The 13,506-nt window shown below is 41.3% G+C and overlaps 2 protein-coding genes across 2 annotated transcripts in view; one reads left to right on the forward strand and one right to left on the reverse strand.

Annotated features, from left to right (window-relative positions):
• The first annotated feature begins 2,772 nt into the window (after positions 1-2,772).
• Positions 2,773-8,945, forward strand: LOC137098138 (placenta-specific protein 9-like). The gene is made up of 3 exons (XM_067474023.1): positions 2,773-3,031; positions 7,175-7,266; positions 7,675-8,945. Exons 1-3 carry the CDS (start codon positions 2,968-2,970, stop codon positions 7,822-7,824), a joined length of 306 nt encoding a protein of 101 aa, XP_067330124.1. The 5' UTR covers positions 2,773-2,967; the 3' UTR covers positions 7,825-8,945.
• Positions 8,946-10,386: 1,441 nt separating this feature from the next.
• The window catches only part of LOC137098125 (serine/threonine-protein kinase 32C-like), a 75,176-nt gene continuing 72,056 nt past the window's right edge, over positions 10,387-13,506 (reverse strand). The window contains exon 12 of the mRNA XM_067473976.1: positions 10,387-12,378. Within this exon, the coding sequence (XP_067330077.1) occupies positions 12,171-12,378 (208 nt within the window). The 3' untranslated portion in view covers positions 10,387-12,170. The remainder of the gene's footprint in view (positions 12,379-13,506) is intronic.

Below are 13,506 nucleotides of genomic sequence, written 5' to 3' on the forward strand. Positions count from 1 at the left end.
TACATTCGTATTTGATATGTCAATCTATCTAGAAGCAGGTTATGTACCACAGGCCTATAAGGTAGCTGTAATTAAACCACTACTTCAAAAACCCAGGTGTTTTAGCCAATTACAGACCAATATCTATTCTCCCCTTTATTTCTAAAATAATTGGAAAAGTAGTTGCAAAACAATTATGTGATCACCTTCATAGAAATAATTTGTATGAAGACTTTCAGTCAGGATTTAGAGTTCATCATAGTACAGAAACAGCACTGGTAAAAGTCACCAATGATCTTCTCATGGCCTCAGATAGTGGAACAGAACAGAACAAGTATACAGACGGGCTCTACACTTGTTCTGTTAGATCTTGGTGCTGCATTCGATACCATTGATCGCAACATTTTATTACAGAGACTGGAACATGAAAGAACTGCACTGTATGACATTAACTCTGTGTGTTCTCTTCCGTAGTTGTGTTTGTCCTTCTCTGTCCCTGTTTCCAGGTGTCCCCCAGCTTTTAAGTTGTGTGTCTTCCAGTGTGCAGCTACTGGTCCTACCAACCTGCCCGATGTCTTGTTGTTGCTTTTGTGCCTCTTTTCTTTTCTCTCTCCACTTTCCACTCACCCCAACCGGTCGAGGCTGATGGTCGTCCACCCTGAGCCTGGTTCTGCTGCAGGTTTCTCCCGTTAAAGGGAGTTTGTCCTCTCCACTGTTGCCTATGGCTTGCTTAAGGGGGAATTGTTGGGTTCTCTCTCTACATCTTTATAATCTTGACTTTATTCTGTAAAGTGCCTTGAGATGACTTGTGAATTCAAGCTATATAAATAAAGTTGAACAACACATTGAAAGTTGAACTTTTTCATTTAAAAGATGTTGAGAATTTAAATTAACAACTGACAGAAAGTTATTATAGCCTGGAAAATTTTTACAAAGTAATGTACTTTTTCACTGAATGTCTACAGACAGTAAAGGTTGAAAATATAGGATGAGAATAACTGGGCTAAAAGAATTATCATTGTAAATATACAGCACTAAGACAAACTGTCTACCGGACACACATGCGTCTCAAGCAGGTATCATTTATTGAGTAAGCTGTTGACACTTTGTGTTAATCCACAATTGGATTAAGACACAATCAGGGGAAACCAAAGGTCAGCTTTTCTTTTGATGGAGACCAGACTTCACACACAACCACTCATCCCCCAAATTAGATTTAGCTCCTTTAAAAAGTGACAGGAAGGCCGTGGGTACACTGTGGGTGTGTGCCAGGGCCCAGATCGTTACCGAGAGCTGAGCTCACTTCTTGCCAGCGCACAAGCTTTAATGAAGTAAGGGGAACCGGTAGTGTGAATAACAAAGCGTCAGCTTGTGCTTGTGAGGGTCTCCTTCAGCTGTCCACGCCTGTGAGGCTGGTTGGTATTCAAAAAAAAAAAAAAAAAAGCTGCTGGCAGGCGAGCAAAACAAACCCAGACGTACAGACAGCAGAGAGCAGGGCACGAGACAGAAATAGACTGGGAGAAGGTGACCCCGCCTCCAGCAGTCAGTCACACCACAGATCAGCGTGACGCCGGCCGACTGGACGCTACGATCCCCTGGCCCTGTGTTGGTGTAGACTCTCCGGCCGAACCTGAACTAACGTTCAGTACCTGAAAGACGGCTCACAGGATGGACTTTGGCACACGTTCGGCTTTACTATAATGCCGCGTTCAGTCTCTCAGGAGACTCATTTGTATGTGGTATTGTAAAACTATGATCACCCACTGTCCAACATTGTTGTTTCTGTGTGAGATATTGTACATGTAGGAGTTGGTGGCATGTGGGGGCTGCTGGGGCTCAGTCGCCCACAAGCAGGGTCAGTGATTTGTTTCCTGATTCATCAAAGTATCATAGTAGTAGTGGTTTGAATGTCTCCACACTGCTCAGACTCCACAGGATCAATAAAATATATCAAATATTTTCCTTTTTTGTCTGTATGTCTGTATTTCACCTGCGATCAGACAGAAACGCCTCCTTCCTCTTCCTCTTCCTCTTCCTCTTCTCTTCCTTACTTCATTGATCTCTTCACTAACTTTTCTTCCACTTTCTGCTGTTTAACCTGCAGATCTGCCTGAGAGAAGGACAGTGAAGATGGCCACGTTTTCTACGTAATAGTCTCTGTCTCAATAGACAGTGTGCATGTGTGCGTGCGTGTGTGTGTGTGTGTGTGTGTGTGTGTGTGTGTGTGTGTGTGTGTGTGTGTGTGTGTTTGAGAGAGAGAGAGTCTCTCAGACAAAGAGTAAGAGAAGTCAATCCAGCAGGAACCAATCAATGTGATCATAAAGGGCATTGTGTGCTGCCGAATTGATTTTGATTTGCTTGACTTCCCGCTGAACGCAAGCAGCGTCTGAGTTCCCCAGAAAGAGCTCAGCAGCCTCCAGTTCTTTATATTACTCTCCTGATTTTATCGAAAAAGTGCAGCTGAAATAATGACACTAAACATATGAGGGAAATCTCACCTCAAAATAACTTCACTTTGGTGTGTGTGAGACTGTAATACGATGCTGGACTACACTGAAATCTTATTGTTGAGGAGGATTAGGTCCCCAAGGTATCATGCTGTCTTTATTAAAAAATCCTAATAATGACCCATAGTGCATTTCAATAAGGTATAAACACAAATAGTTTAACGAAACGTAGAACACATTATACCCAGAATTCATCTCTTTACAAAGCCAGTGTGTGTGTAGCTGCTGTCAGAAATGAGTCCCCTCCCCAGCACATCCGTCCTGCCCCCTCCCAGATACTGAGCTTTTTGTTCAGCGGTTAATGTTTTCATTAGGAAAGTGGGCGCAACCAAGTGACGGAGGGAAGGATTAGAGAACAAGCGACCGAGAAAAAAGGAAGCGAGGAAGAAGAGCTGTGGAGGAGAAGAAATCGGTTGTTGTATATTGTGGGTCTGACTCTGTCTCTTGCTCCAAGTCTTTGTCTCCACCATCCGTCTTTGCCATGACGCACTCCCCAACCTCTTCAGTCGGACTAGTCCTCCTCCTGATTGGCTATGCTGTGGCAGGTAAGAGATGTGTGCTGATGGGTGGGGAGGATACACAGCTGGTAAAGAGTAAAGTGGTCAGAGTGTTGAAGCTTTGCTGAGAACAGATGATTCATAGATCAGAAAATCTATGTATTTAAAATGTATTTTCCAGTCTGTATATTATCTCTTTCTCGGATGATACATTTTAAGGGGTTCACAGATGTGCGTTCGTGTGTGTAGAATGAATGAACACACACAGAGCCAGAGCTGATATCATTTGTGTGCACACGCACACATGTGGGCATGTGTGTGTGTGTTCTGGGGTTTCCCAGCACATCTGTTAGTAATCTAATAAGCTCTGGCTACACTTCCTCCAATGTATGCGCTGTCATCATAGTTTGAAACAATTACTCTTCTCCATTCTTCTGCCTGTTTCCAACCAGTGTTTCGAGTCTGTTTACCAGTGTTAATGCAGAGCAGTGGAAATTCACAAAAAATGTAGCCGATCCTCTGGAGCCAAATCTGTCAGTGACGGCCTCAAGGAGCGTGAACTGCACTGACTTCATACTGCAAGAATGGCCAACTGCAGGCAGCGTGCAGCACATTGAGCACACACTCGCTTGCAAGTAAATGCAAATACAGCAGCGGTTTGGGCTCATTCCATTTAACTTCATTCATCGTTTCCATTCACAAAGTTAACTTCCAGTGAAAATTAAATGTAGAAATGATAATTTTTTATTTTTTTTTTTTAAGAAAATTGGTCACTTGTGCTAAATTGAAACGTTTTGCTAAAAAATATGGAATGATGTTCGAGGTCACATATTCAAGCAGCCTACTAAGCAGTACACGCTTCTTATCACAGGACTTTATCATTTGTTGTTTTCTAATGCTGTCTGTCAGGCCACAGTCGGCTTTGTACAGTACTTGTTGTGAACTGACGCTCTGACCTGCACTGACTTCTCAATTTTGCACTTCACTGAACTCCTGCTCTCCTGTAGAGACAAAGAGAGATGAAGGTGCACAAACCCAGAAAAAACTACACACACACACAAACACACACATTAATCTCTGTCCTCGGGTGGAGTTGGTGAGTTAGATCATCACATCTATGTTTGCTTTTTCCCGTGTTGTGCAATTGCTTAACCTCCTGGAACAGCTCTGGCAATGGGGAAATTAAGTGGAGCTGGACAAAAAGAAAAAAAATCTGCACAAACAGGAACAAATCACCCTTATTGGCTATTTACTTAAAAAGTCATCTGATTATTTTACTTGTTACTCAGTATGAAGGCTAATGTGTCTCCTTACAATGTAGAGCTGGTTTTGGATGCAAAGCAGACCGTTTCATGCCTGGCTGACGCCGTCAGCATTACTCAGGCAGGGACCTCTGCAGTAGAAGTTGCGTGACGCTACCTCACGTCTTGAAAACAAGACTCAGTGGTCTGAAAAATATCATTTGAATGATTGCTAAGTTTATAATTATCATGGTGGGAGATTTCACCTTGTTAGACTTGTTGTCCTAAGCCCTTTATTTGGCCCGATCTTCTACAGAATTCCCTACGGAAGGTGCAAAGGATGCAATTTGGAAGGTCAGCTCTCATCCTTGAGAGGGTGAGAGCTGTGTTCTTGACATGAGGGATTCGAGAGTCACTAATAAACTCTTACAGGACCCATTATCTTCTTGCAGGATGTGTTATGTTGCTGTAAGTGGCTTCATGATGATGCAGTATTCCCACAGAAACTGGAGTATTGTCCTTATCTTCAAGTTTGTTGCACAGGCTTTTCACCTTATTTGTGGGAATTGTTGTAAAGACCTGTGCATTTACTGGAGAGGATACTAGCTCTGTATTAAACTTTTTGCCAACTAGTGAATGTGAAGCAGGCAGAAACATAGCAACAACATCACAACAGCGTTGGTGATATTGCTACACCTGAAACACTCGGTTCTTTAGCAGCAGCCAGATCAGTCACATGTTTGTCAAGTCTTCACACGAGTTAAACAAAAGCTCCATCTTTGAGGACACTGTGGCAGAGACGTTAGTGAGAAAATCTGATGAGCTTGCTGTGCCTTCCATTCATCCATCAGTTTTTCTTGGTCTCTTTCCTGCATGTGCTGAACTTGGCACCCCTCCAGTCTGAGTAATGGAGCTTGTAAAATGTTTCCAGGCGATATCGTTGTAAAAATGAAGGCAGCTTGATGCTCGCGCACAAGTGTGCATGGGAGAACAACATGCAGAATGAGATACGGCAATCACTTTCTGTCTGACTCTGCTGGCACAGCCTTTAAGGAATAAAGGATGTTCAGGGTAAATGGTGGACTGGTGGATCCTGTTTCAGAGTGAGACAAAGAGAAATATTCCTGAATTCACCACTGAATTCAAAATTCAAGCTCAAGGTATTGAAGATATTCTAGTTACTGGAAGTTACCGGCTTGTTCAAGGCTGCATAATAAAATAAAAAACAAATATCATAATAGGACATAAATTGTTTTTGCAGGGACTGAGTTTCTAATTAAAATATATCTGAAAAGTACATATTTGGTCACTGGCAGGAATCTATGGTGAAAAAGTAGCAGTACTGAGTCTGAAGAAGCAACGTACGATAATACTGCGTTGGCATCATTAATGTTCAGTAATATTCACACGCTCTCTAAATGTTTCATCCAAATAACAGGAAGCGTATTGCCGCCAGCATTTACTGAATGATTGAAGAGCTCACTCATTTATAAATACTGTCAACGGGAGTTTGGCCTGCAGCCACAAAGAAGGTGTTAAAAAATGGAAACAGAGTCCTGTGAGAGAATGCAGGCTTCTCCTCCAATATGGTGGCTTCAAAGAGAAACCGATAATTGGAAACACAGCCATAAGGGGAAATTGGCAGGAACAATGCATGTGGCCCCCCCGCCCTACATGGTGGAAGTGGGTTCACATCAGCAGCGTAACGCTTTTCTTGGGAGAGCTGTGCAGTCACTCTCCTGACATCATGAGGAAAAGGTCACTTAATCCAACAAAACAAAGCGCATTTAAATGATTATTTGTGCTGAAAACAAGCAAAGTTATTCAAACAAAAAATGCTTGTTTTTTTTTCCCTTTAATTATTGAAACACAGAACCCAGGGCATGAAAGACAATAGCGAGGGCAGAGCTTTTACGAAAGCACAGGGGAAGGAGACGTGAGATCAGAAACGAGTAGGTCTGAGGTGTGTGTGTTCTAAGGGCTTTTGTTAAAGGCATAACATTTACGAGTTAAAGGGAGATGCAGAAAAAAAAAGTACAACAATCATAATAATAATAATAATAATAATAACGACAGTTCCTGCAAGTGAGAGCAGGCATCAGCATCATATTGTTTATTATTGTGACAAGTTAATGTCCTCTAATTATATTGTGTGGTGTAACACTACATTAGTTTTTACATCACATAAATCAATGTTGTGATGTACTTGATCTACCTCTACTGTTTTTTTAATCTTGTAATATAGTAACAGTTTAATAGCAGTTTCTTTGCTGAAGAACATGACACCAATGTAGCAATGCTTTAACAGGAGGCAGACCCTGCAGCAGGTAAAGCCTTTGGCTGAAAAGTAACAAAATCAGCTTTTAAAGGTATATTTACACATAAAGGGAAGTTTAATTTGACTGTGTTGTGATGTTAAAGTGTTGTGTTCTTATATATCCCACTGCAGCATTTCAAGTTTTTGCTTAATAGCGTTTTGAAGAAAAGATGTTAAATGTCTGGTATAAAACATTCTTATTTTATTCTATTCTATTCTTTTTATCTTCAAATCTCCTGGAAATTAGAAAAGAGATGTCCTGAAGTCTCCCTGGGTCATTTTGACACAGTTTTGCATGGACTAAACAAACTGGATACAACCTTTAAATTAGCTATAACCAAGCTGGAGAGCAGATGTAAGTGGCTTTGGACGGAGTCAGGTTGGACCGTTTCCGGTTTCCCCTAAACTTAGTTGCGGCCGCAGGTAGTCTCACAGCCGTAACAGTGCTAATGATCGTCTCACCTAAGAAAATTTCCCCAATGTCATAAATTCCAAATGAGAGTTTATAGCTTTTTCATTGCTCCTTTAATGAGCCACCAAGTCATTTTGTGTGTACAATCTGTGTGATTGGACGAGTTCCACAGCAGACTTTGATATTTCCTCTAATTCTGGATTTTAAAACTTTGTTTTCAGGCCCTGAGTCTGACCTGCAGCCTCGAGCGGTGCGTTCCAGTGCTTGTCAGGAACACACAAACCTTCACCACCGCATGGATGTAGTTGAGAAGGTGCTGCTTCCAAACCGACCTCCCCATTCTACCCACAGTGGTTTGAAACCACATGGGTCTGCGATGTTTTTCCCCTGTGGTGTTGTCAAATTTATTATTAAATGTCAGCTTTCTCTCCATCTGAGCCTGCCAAGAAATGCTCAGCATTTCCTTTGGGGGATAGGATTTCAGCAAAGTTGTGGCTTCAGTCTCACTTATTGCAAAAATAATGAAGTTAAAACATTCTTAGACTTTTTCCAAAATGCTGATAAGCTACTCCAAGTCTCCACATTATTCTCATCTGAAAAACCCCAGACTCTGCCGTTACCTTACTAGCCACCTCTGTTAGTCATATAAATGTGTGATTGTATTATTCATGAGTGATTCTATTATTTATACTGCAACTTATCAATGTATTTTTTTTTACAGAAAGTGGAGGACACAGTTGAGAAGCTGGAGGTTGAGCTGGCTGCTCTTCTGGATGCCATTGAGAATCCAATGTGGCGCCCACTGTTGGACAATATAGGAAAGACACATGTGGACATCCTGGAAGAGCCAGTGCAAAGGGGCCAGTCCTAAAATTAAAAAAACCCTTAAGTGAAAAACAACTTTCAACTTTTAACTTTGTTAGAAAACATGTTTCGATGAGTTAATGCAAAAAAATATTTTTTCAAAATTGTGCAGATATGTACAGTATTTTTTCTTTTGTATATGCAAATGAATTTATCTGAAATAGGAGGTTGTTTTTTGCACAAACAAATCTAAGTACATCTGCATTATTTCCTCATACTTATCCTAATGCGCCTTAATCTCTTTTCAGTCCTACACAAGATTCTCCCTCCTGTAGTTTGATATTTGAGCCGCTCATGTTTACACTGTTGTGCAAACGGATTCATTTTGAATTTAAATCCCCCCCTGCTCTTCAATGCCCTCTACTGTCTGCACGCAAACAGTGCATCCGAGTAGGAACTGGCCAAGAGAGAGAAAGACGACAGACACATGGCTGGAAGAAGTTTTATTTCTTTATCAAAGCAGTTAAAGCAGCATGTTTTAAACACACGGAGCAGGTTCAGCTAGTACACTGACGATGCCTTTACTGAATCCCTGTAAAAATCCCGCCGCACAAGATTATGCAAAATAGGATCACAACAAGGAAAATAGTGGCATAAATAACATGTTCTTCTTGATTTCTTTTCTCAACAGGGCACTGAGTTTCAATTTGTATCCACAGAGTTAAGACAACTACATCATGGTAAACCTTAAGCGCACCAGTCAGGAAATGACTGAATAGGAGACATGCTGTTGCTGGTCAAACACTAGCACAATGCCATTTTTTTGAAGCACCTAGCGGCATCCAGAACATTAACACATTAATAAACAAGTCCGAAGGGTTTGCAAGCACGGTCCAATCAAGAATGAGCACTGATATCAAAGAACAAATCTCAAAACTGTAGATTAGTCTTGTAACTTGGTGAAAAGCTACTTTTAAATTAACAATCATAAATCTGCCTGTATCCATTTACAAGGTTACATGGTTAACATATAATCACACTTCAAGCCTACGTTTATTCTGATGTTGTGTCGATGGATTTGACGTGAGTTAAAAATAACTTGAGTTTTTCTTTCCACACATGGAGACATACAAGTGTTTCAGTAATGCAGCAAATTCTATGTTGGGGTGAAGTAAAAAAAAAACCTGTGCCGGTTTCAATGTCTTCTTCTTTTGCTGCAGACAATAACACAACATTTAACCCACAACAGACCTCATTCCACACTCACAGCAAGGCCACAAGCCTGTACACTTGAACAAATGATTGAGACAAACTGACAGGATGCCAATAGGTACTGCATATCATCTAAAAATGTCATGCCACCCATGTAACACTGGTATTATACGATTTTGTACAATTTAAAGTTCACAAAACTCACTGTCAAGAAATAGTCACGCAGACCTGTTTATACTCCGGTTTTGGACGCTGTCAATAATCAGGTGAGCACTGAGGTATGCTATTAGTATAAGCTTGTGCATGCACAAATCAGGCAGTAAGGCTCAAGCTCCAGGCTTAGGCAAAAACAGGCTTATACTGTAGAGGTACATGCAAAAAGAAAAAAAAAAAATGTAAATGTATCATATAGTTGGGCAGACTTGGAAGGTGCCACTTTGTGCCCTTTTAAAGAAGCTTCTTAACCTAAAAAGCATAATGTATAGTTCAGCAGTTCAACATCTGTGGAAACTTGCTTTTTTTGCTTTCTTTCTGAGGGTGAGGCGAGAAGATTGAAACCACTCCCATGTCTGTAAGGTCATTCTGAAAACTTACTCTGCGAGGCAGGGTCAAGACAAAATGAGGGTCGAACAGCTGGCAGAGGGAGCTACTTAGCAGTTTGATAAGAGTAGAGTCACTGCTATATGAGCAGTGCTGGCCACAGAAAAGGAGCTTGGAAAATTAGATTATTTGCTGTGTATTTTTGAGTTTTAATCTCAGTATAATCATCCAATAAAATGTGAAATAATCTTCAAAAACAGAATCGAGAGTTGGTGTTTTTAATCATTCGATATTTGGCCAATCTGTTACTGGACACCTTTTTTTATCTAAGAGACAGTGAAGAGACACTGGAGGCCCTGAAACAGCAAAACAGAAAGGATAAAACGACCTATGTAAGCGGCCAGAAGTGTCCCTAACTGTAGCTCAGCTAGTAAGGAAGCTCTGTAAACGGAAGCTGCGTCTCAATTCAGGGGCTGCATTGTTTGAAGGCTGCATTTAAAGATCAATTGTTGGAGGGGGACAATATGGCCGAATGAGTGGTTGCACCCAGATGCAAACTTTGAGATTTGACAAAGGAGGGAGGCAACTACAAAGTTTTGAAATTTCGATAGAGGCCGAGAGTCAAGCTGTGAAAGGAAACCGATAAAAAAAAAATGAGAAATGAGAAAATGAAACTGTGAAAATTACATTCTGCAAAAAGCAGCAATTTATACTTTTACAGCACATTTTTCTGGTGTTGTGTGGCCTGAATGAAGAACTCTTTGCCCATCCAGTCAGTTTTTCACCCCACAACAAGCAGCCTTACCTGAAACGATTGATTTTTACATCATTGCTTGGATGTAAATCACACCCAGAGGATAAGTGCTAATCAGTGAGCTTTTAGGTGGCTTTTTTTTTTTTCCCCCCCGCTGTAGAAAGAACCGTAGTCGGCGCTTTCCCTAAGCTACTGCAGGCTGCCTCCCTGTCAAATCCAGTTCCACACTAATTGTAAAACACAGACATCAGAGTGGCACCAATTGTCTCATTTCATTCTGGTAAAGACAGCAAAAAAGGCTTTGTTCTCCTGAATGTCTTTTACTATAAGGTCCCCGCTTACCTGGAATAGATACTTCATACATAATCACCATATGGTCTTATAAATGATTAGTATTTTTTTTCACTTACAGAAGCAACGCTGACTATACCATGTTATACTGGGACAACAAGACATACATTAAAAGTTCCTTAGAAATGGTTATGCAAATGGTAGAAAAGCTTTGGCATATTTTGCCCACAAGTTGTGCCTGCACACTTGGAAAGAAGAGCAGAATGCAGCAATATGAAGCTTCACACAGCTCTTCCTTTTAGTTTCTATGTCGTGTTCGCAGTCCCACATAAAACTGTGGTGATCAGAATTACCTACACTGTGTGCTATTTACATGGTGTTCGTTTTATTAGGCCTTAGTTTTATCGAGGTGGACTTTTGCTACAAGTTCCCAGGTGTTCACACTGAGATTTATGGTGCCACCTTAAATGTAGCACTATCTCTATGACAGTAAGAGACTAGCTCGTCTATACAATTTGAAGGACCAACAGGGCACAGCTACACATTTAAGTACAGCTCCAAAACGAACCCTACAGGGAGATGATCTTTACACAAACCAAGTTCTTAAAGAGGTGTCTAGTGAAGCAAACAGAGCATTTTAATAGGCTGTCAAACGATGTGATCGTTGGTGATGGTTATTTATTCCCCACAGCGGAGTTTCTGAATGCTCTCGAAATCCGAGCGCGGTGTGGAGCTAAAACACTAAATCTCGGTAACTAACGCCGACACAGTGACGAGCAAAACCTTTCAGTCTGATTGCCGTAGTGATTTCTCATTAATTAAAGTATCTTATCATCCTAAAAAAGCTTGCAAAAATAGTTTGGTAACACTTAAAGAGGAAAATCAAACTAGCGTTCTGGTCTATAATGCATCCATGGCTACAACATGATTAAAGAATACAGGCACCACTTTAAACAGGTTTACAACATAAAAACCAAGCACACCTCCTTGGTTGACTAAAAACAGCCTTAAACACTCACTGTAAATGTTTCTCAGGAAGGTGTTGCAACAGAACGAAGGCCCGTCCAGGAGACAGCGATGAACAATTGTTCCAAAATAGGGCACATGGCACACGAAAGAGGCTGTGGGGAAAATGAACTGAAGACACAGGCACTAACAAAATGTGAGTGTGTGCTAAATAATTCAGTCGCGGCCATCAGATTTTGGACAGGGAGGCTGAGTGGGGAGGGGTCTCCACCATGGCCACCAGCCCCCGCAAAAACCGCCGACTTCTCATGCTCGGGGTGTCATCATGCTCTCTGCTCCTGAACAACACCTCCTAGTAAGTGATGCTTTATTTATCATGCGGTACTGTAACATTGCATAGAAGTTAGGGCAGATGGGTACGGAAGGTGGGGGCTCATTGGAAATCTGCTTCATTCATGCCTGAATGTTACAGGGAAAAATAAATGACGAGGGGGATGGTGGGAGATGTTTGGGGTCCTGCTGTGCGTCATGTCGCCCTGCTGTTTCCTCGGCTCCTGGCTACGACAGAGGTGAGAATGTATCTATTGGCATGGCACAAACACTGCAGTAGCCAGAGAGACATAAGATAGTCACTGTGAGGCGATGTGGCGCTAGCAGCTGCCGGGGGACGAGCAGACCGAGCCGCACATGCTCCGTTTGGAGGACTCGGGCTCTGGATCTGGCTCTGGATCCGGCGCTGGGTCTGGTTCTGGCTCCGCAGCATCATCGTCTGTGGCCCCAGCTTCCGCCTCCCCATCGCCGTCGGCACTGACATCATCACCCCCAGCCTCCGATTGACCCTCCTGGCGCTTTTTCAATCTGAGACAAATGAAGAATAAGTCATAGAAACGCAGCTTGCGTAAACCTCATCTCAACCCTAATTTTAAAATTGAACCCGATGTAGAGAAAATGTGGCAGCCAAACTATTATCAGGTTGTTTAGGTGTTGCTGATTTTCTGCCCTTGTTATCGGGAAAGTAGAAAAATCAAAGACGCACATGCACAAAGAACCAGAAAGAAGTTGAACAAAATGAGGCCTTGTATGATTCACAGAGTTTCCCTTTCTGTTCTGCATAATTCTACATATCATGGACCTTACTATGCATAGAGTCAGATGGCCAAATAATTAGATACATAGGATATAATAAGACATTTACCATATGGAAGGATTTCAATAACACTGTAGTGGCAGGAACTGGCCCATAATAAATGTGGCAATAAGTTTTAGAGCAGTGCTGAACAGATATTCTGCCCTAAACACATAATCTATGATATACAGATCTCATGGTCTTTATTTATGATGTACCGTGCATATTTCAATGACCTACACTGAAAAGTAGATTTTAATACTTAGCCTCAAAAGAGTAACATTCTGTCTTTGTACATCCTATTCAAGTCTTTTCACGAGTTCCATGCTTTAATCACAGTCATAGCTTAAGTGCAGGTGACTATGAAGGAAACTATAATTGTGCACTTTCGAATTGCAATTTCTGACTAAAAGCAAACCACAGTTTATTATAAACTGGCTTTTATTTTTCTATCGCATCATCACAAACTTCTGTAATTGCTTAGATCTGGGAACGCAGCGAGAAATCTGGTTGGACAACAAACATGCTGAGATGAGCGCAGACTGGAGTCAGATCAGCCAAAATGATTTGGAAAAGAAAACAATGGCAAAAAGGGGTATTAATATAACCCAAACTGTCCACAGTAAACATCCACCTATGACTTCAACTTTGACCTAGTGTTCTCACCAGAATTAATGTACGTCACTGTGTCCTTATTTCACTGTACACGCTATTTTTAAGCCAGTTTTAAGTTTGCACAGCAGTGTGTTCACACTGGAAAGCTAATGGAATAACCTTGAAAAAGTTAGTTACCAAACAATAAAATGCTACATTTTAGAGTGTTTGTTATTTTTTGGAAAATGCAATACGCTCATGGATCT

The sequence above is a fragment of the Channa argus genome, chromosome 1, assembly GCF_033026475.1.
Source record: "Channa argus isolate prfri chromosome 1, Channa argus male v1.0, whole genome shotgun sequence".
Taxonomy (NCBI): Eukaryota; Metazoa; Chordata; class Actinopteri; order Anabantiformes; family Channidae; genus Channa; species Channa argus.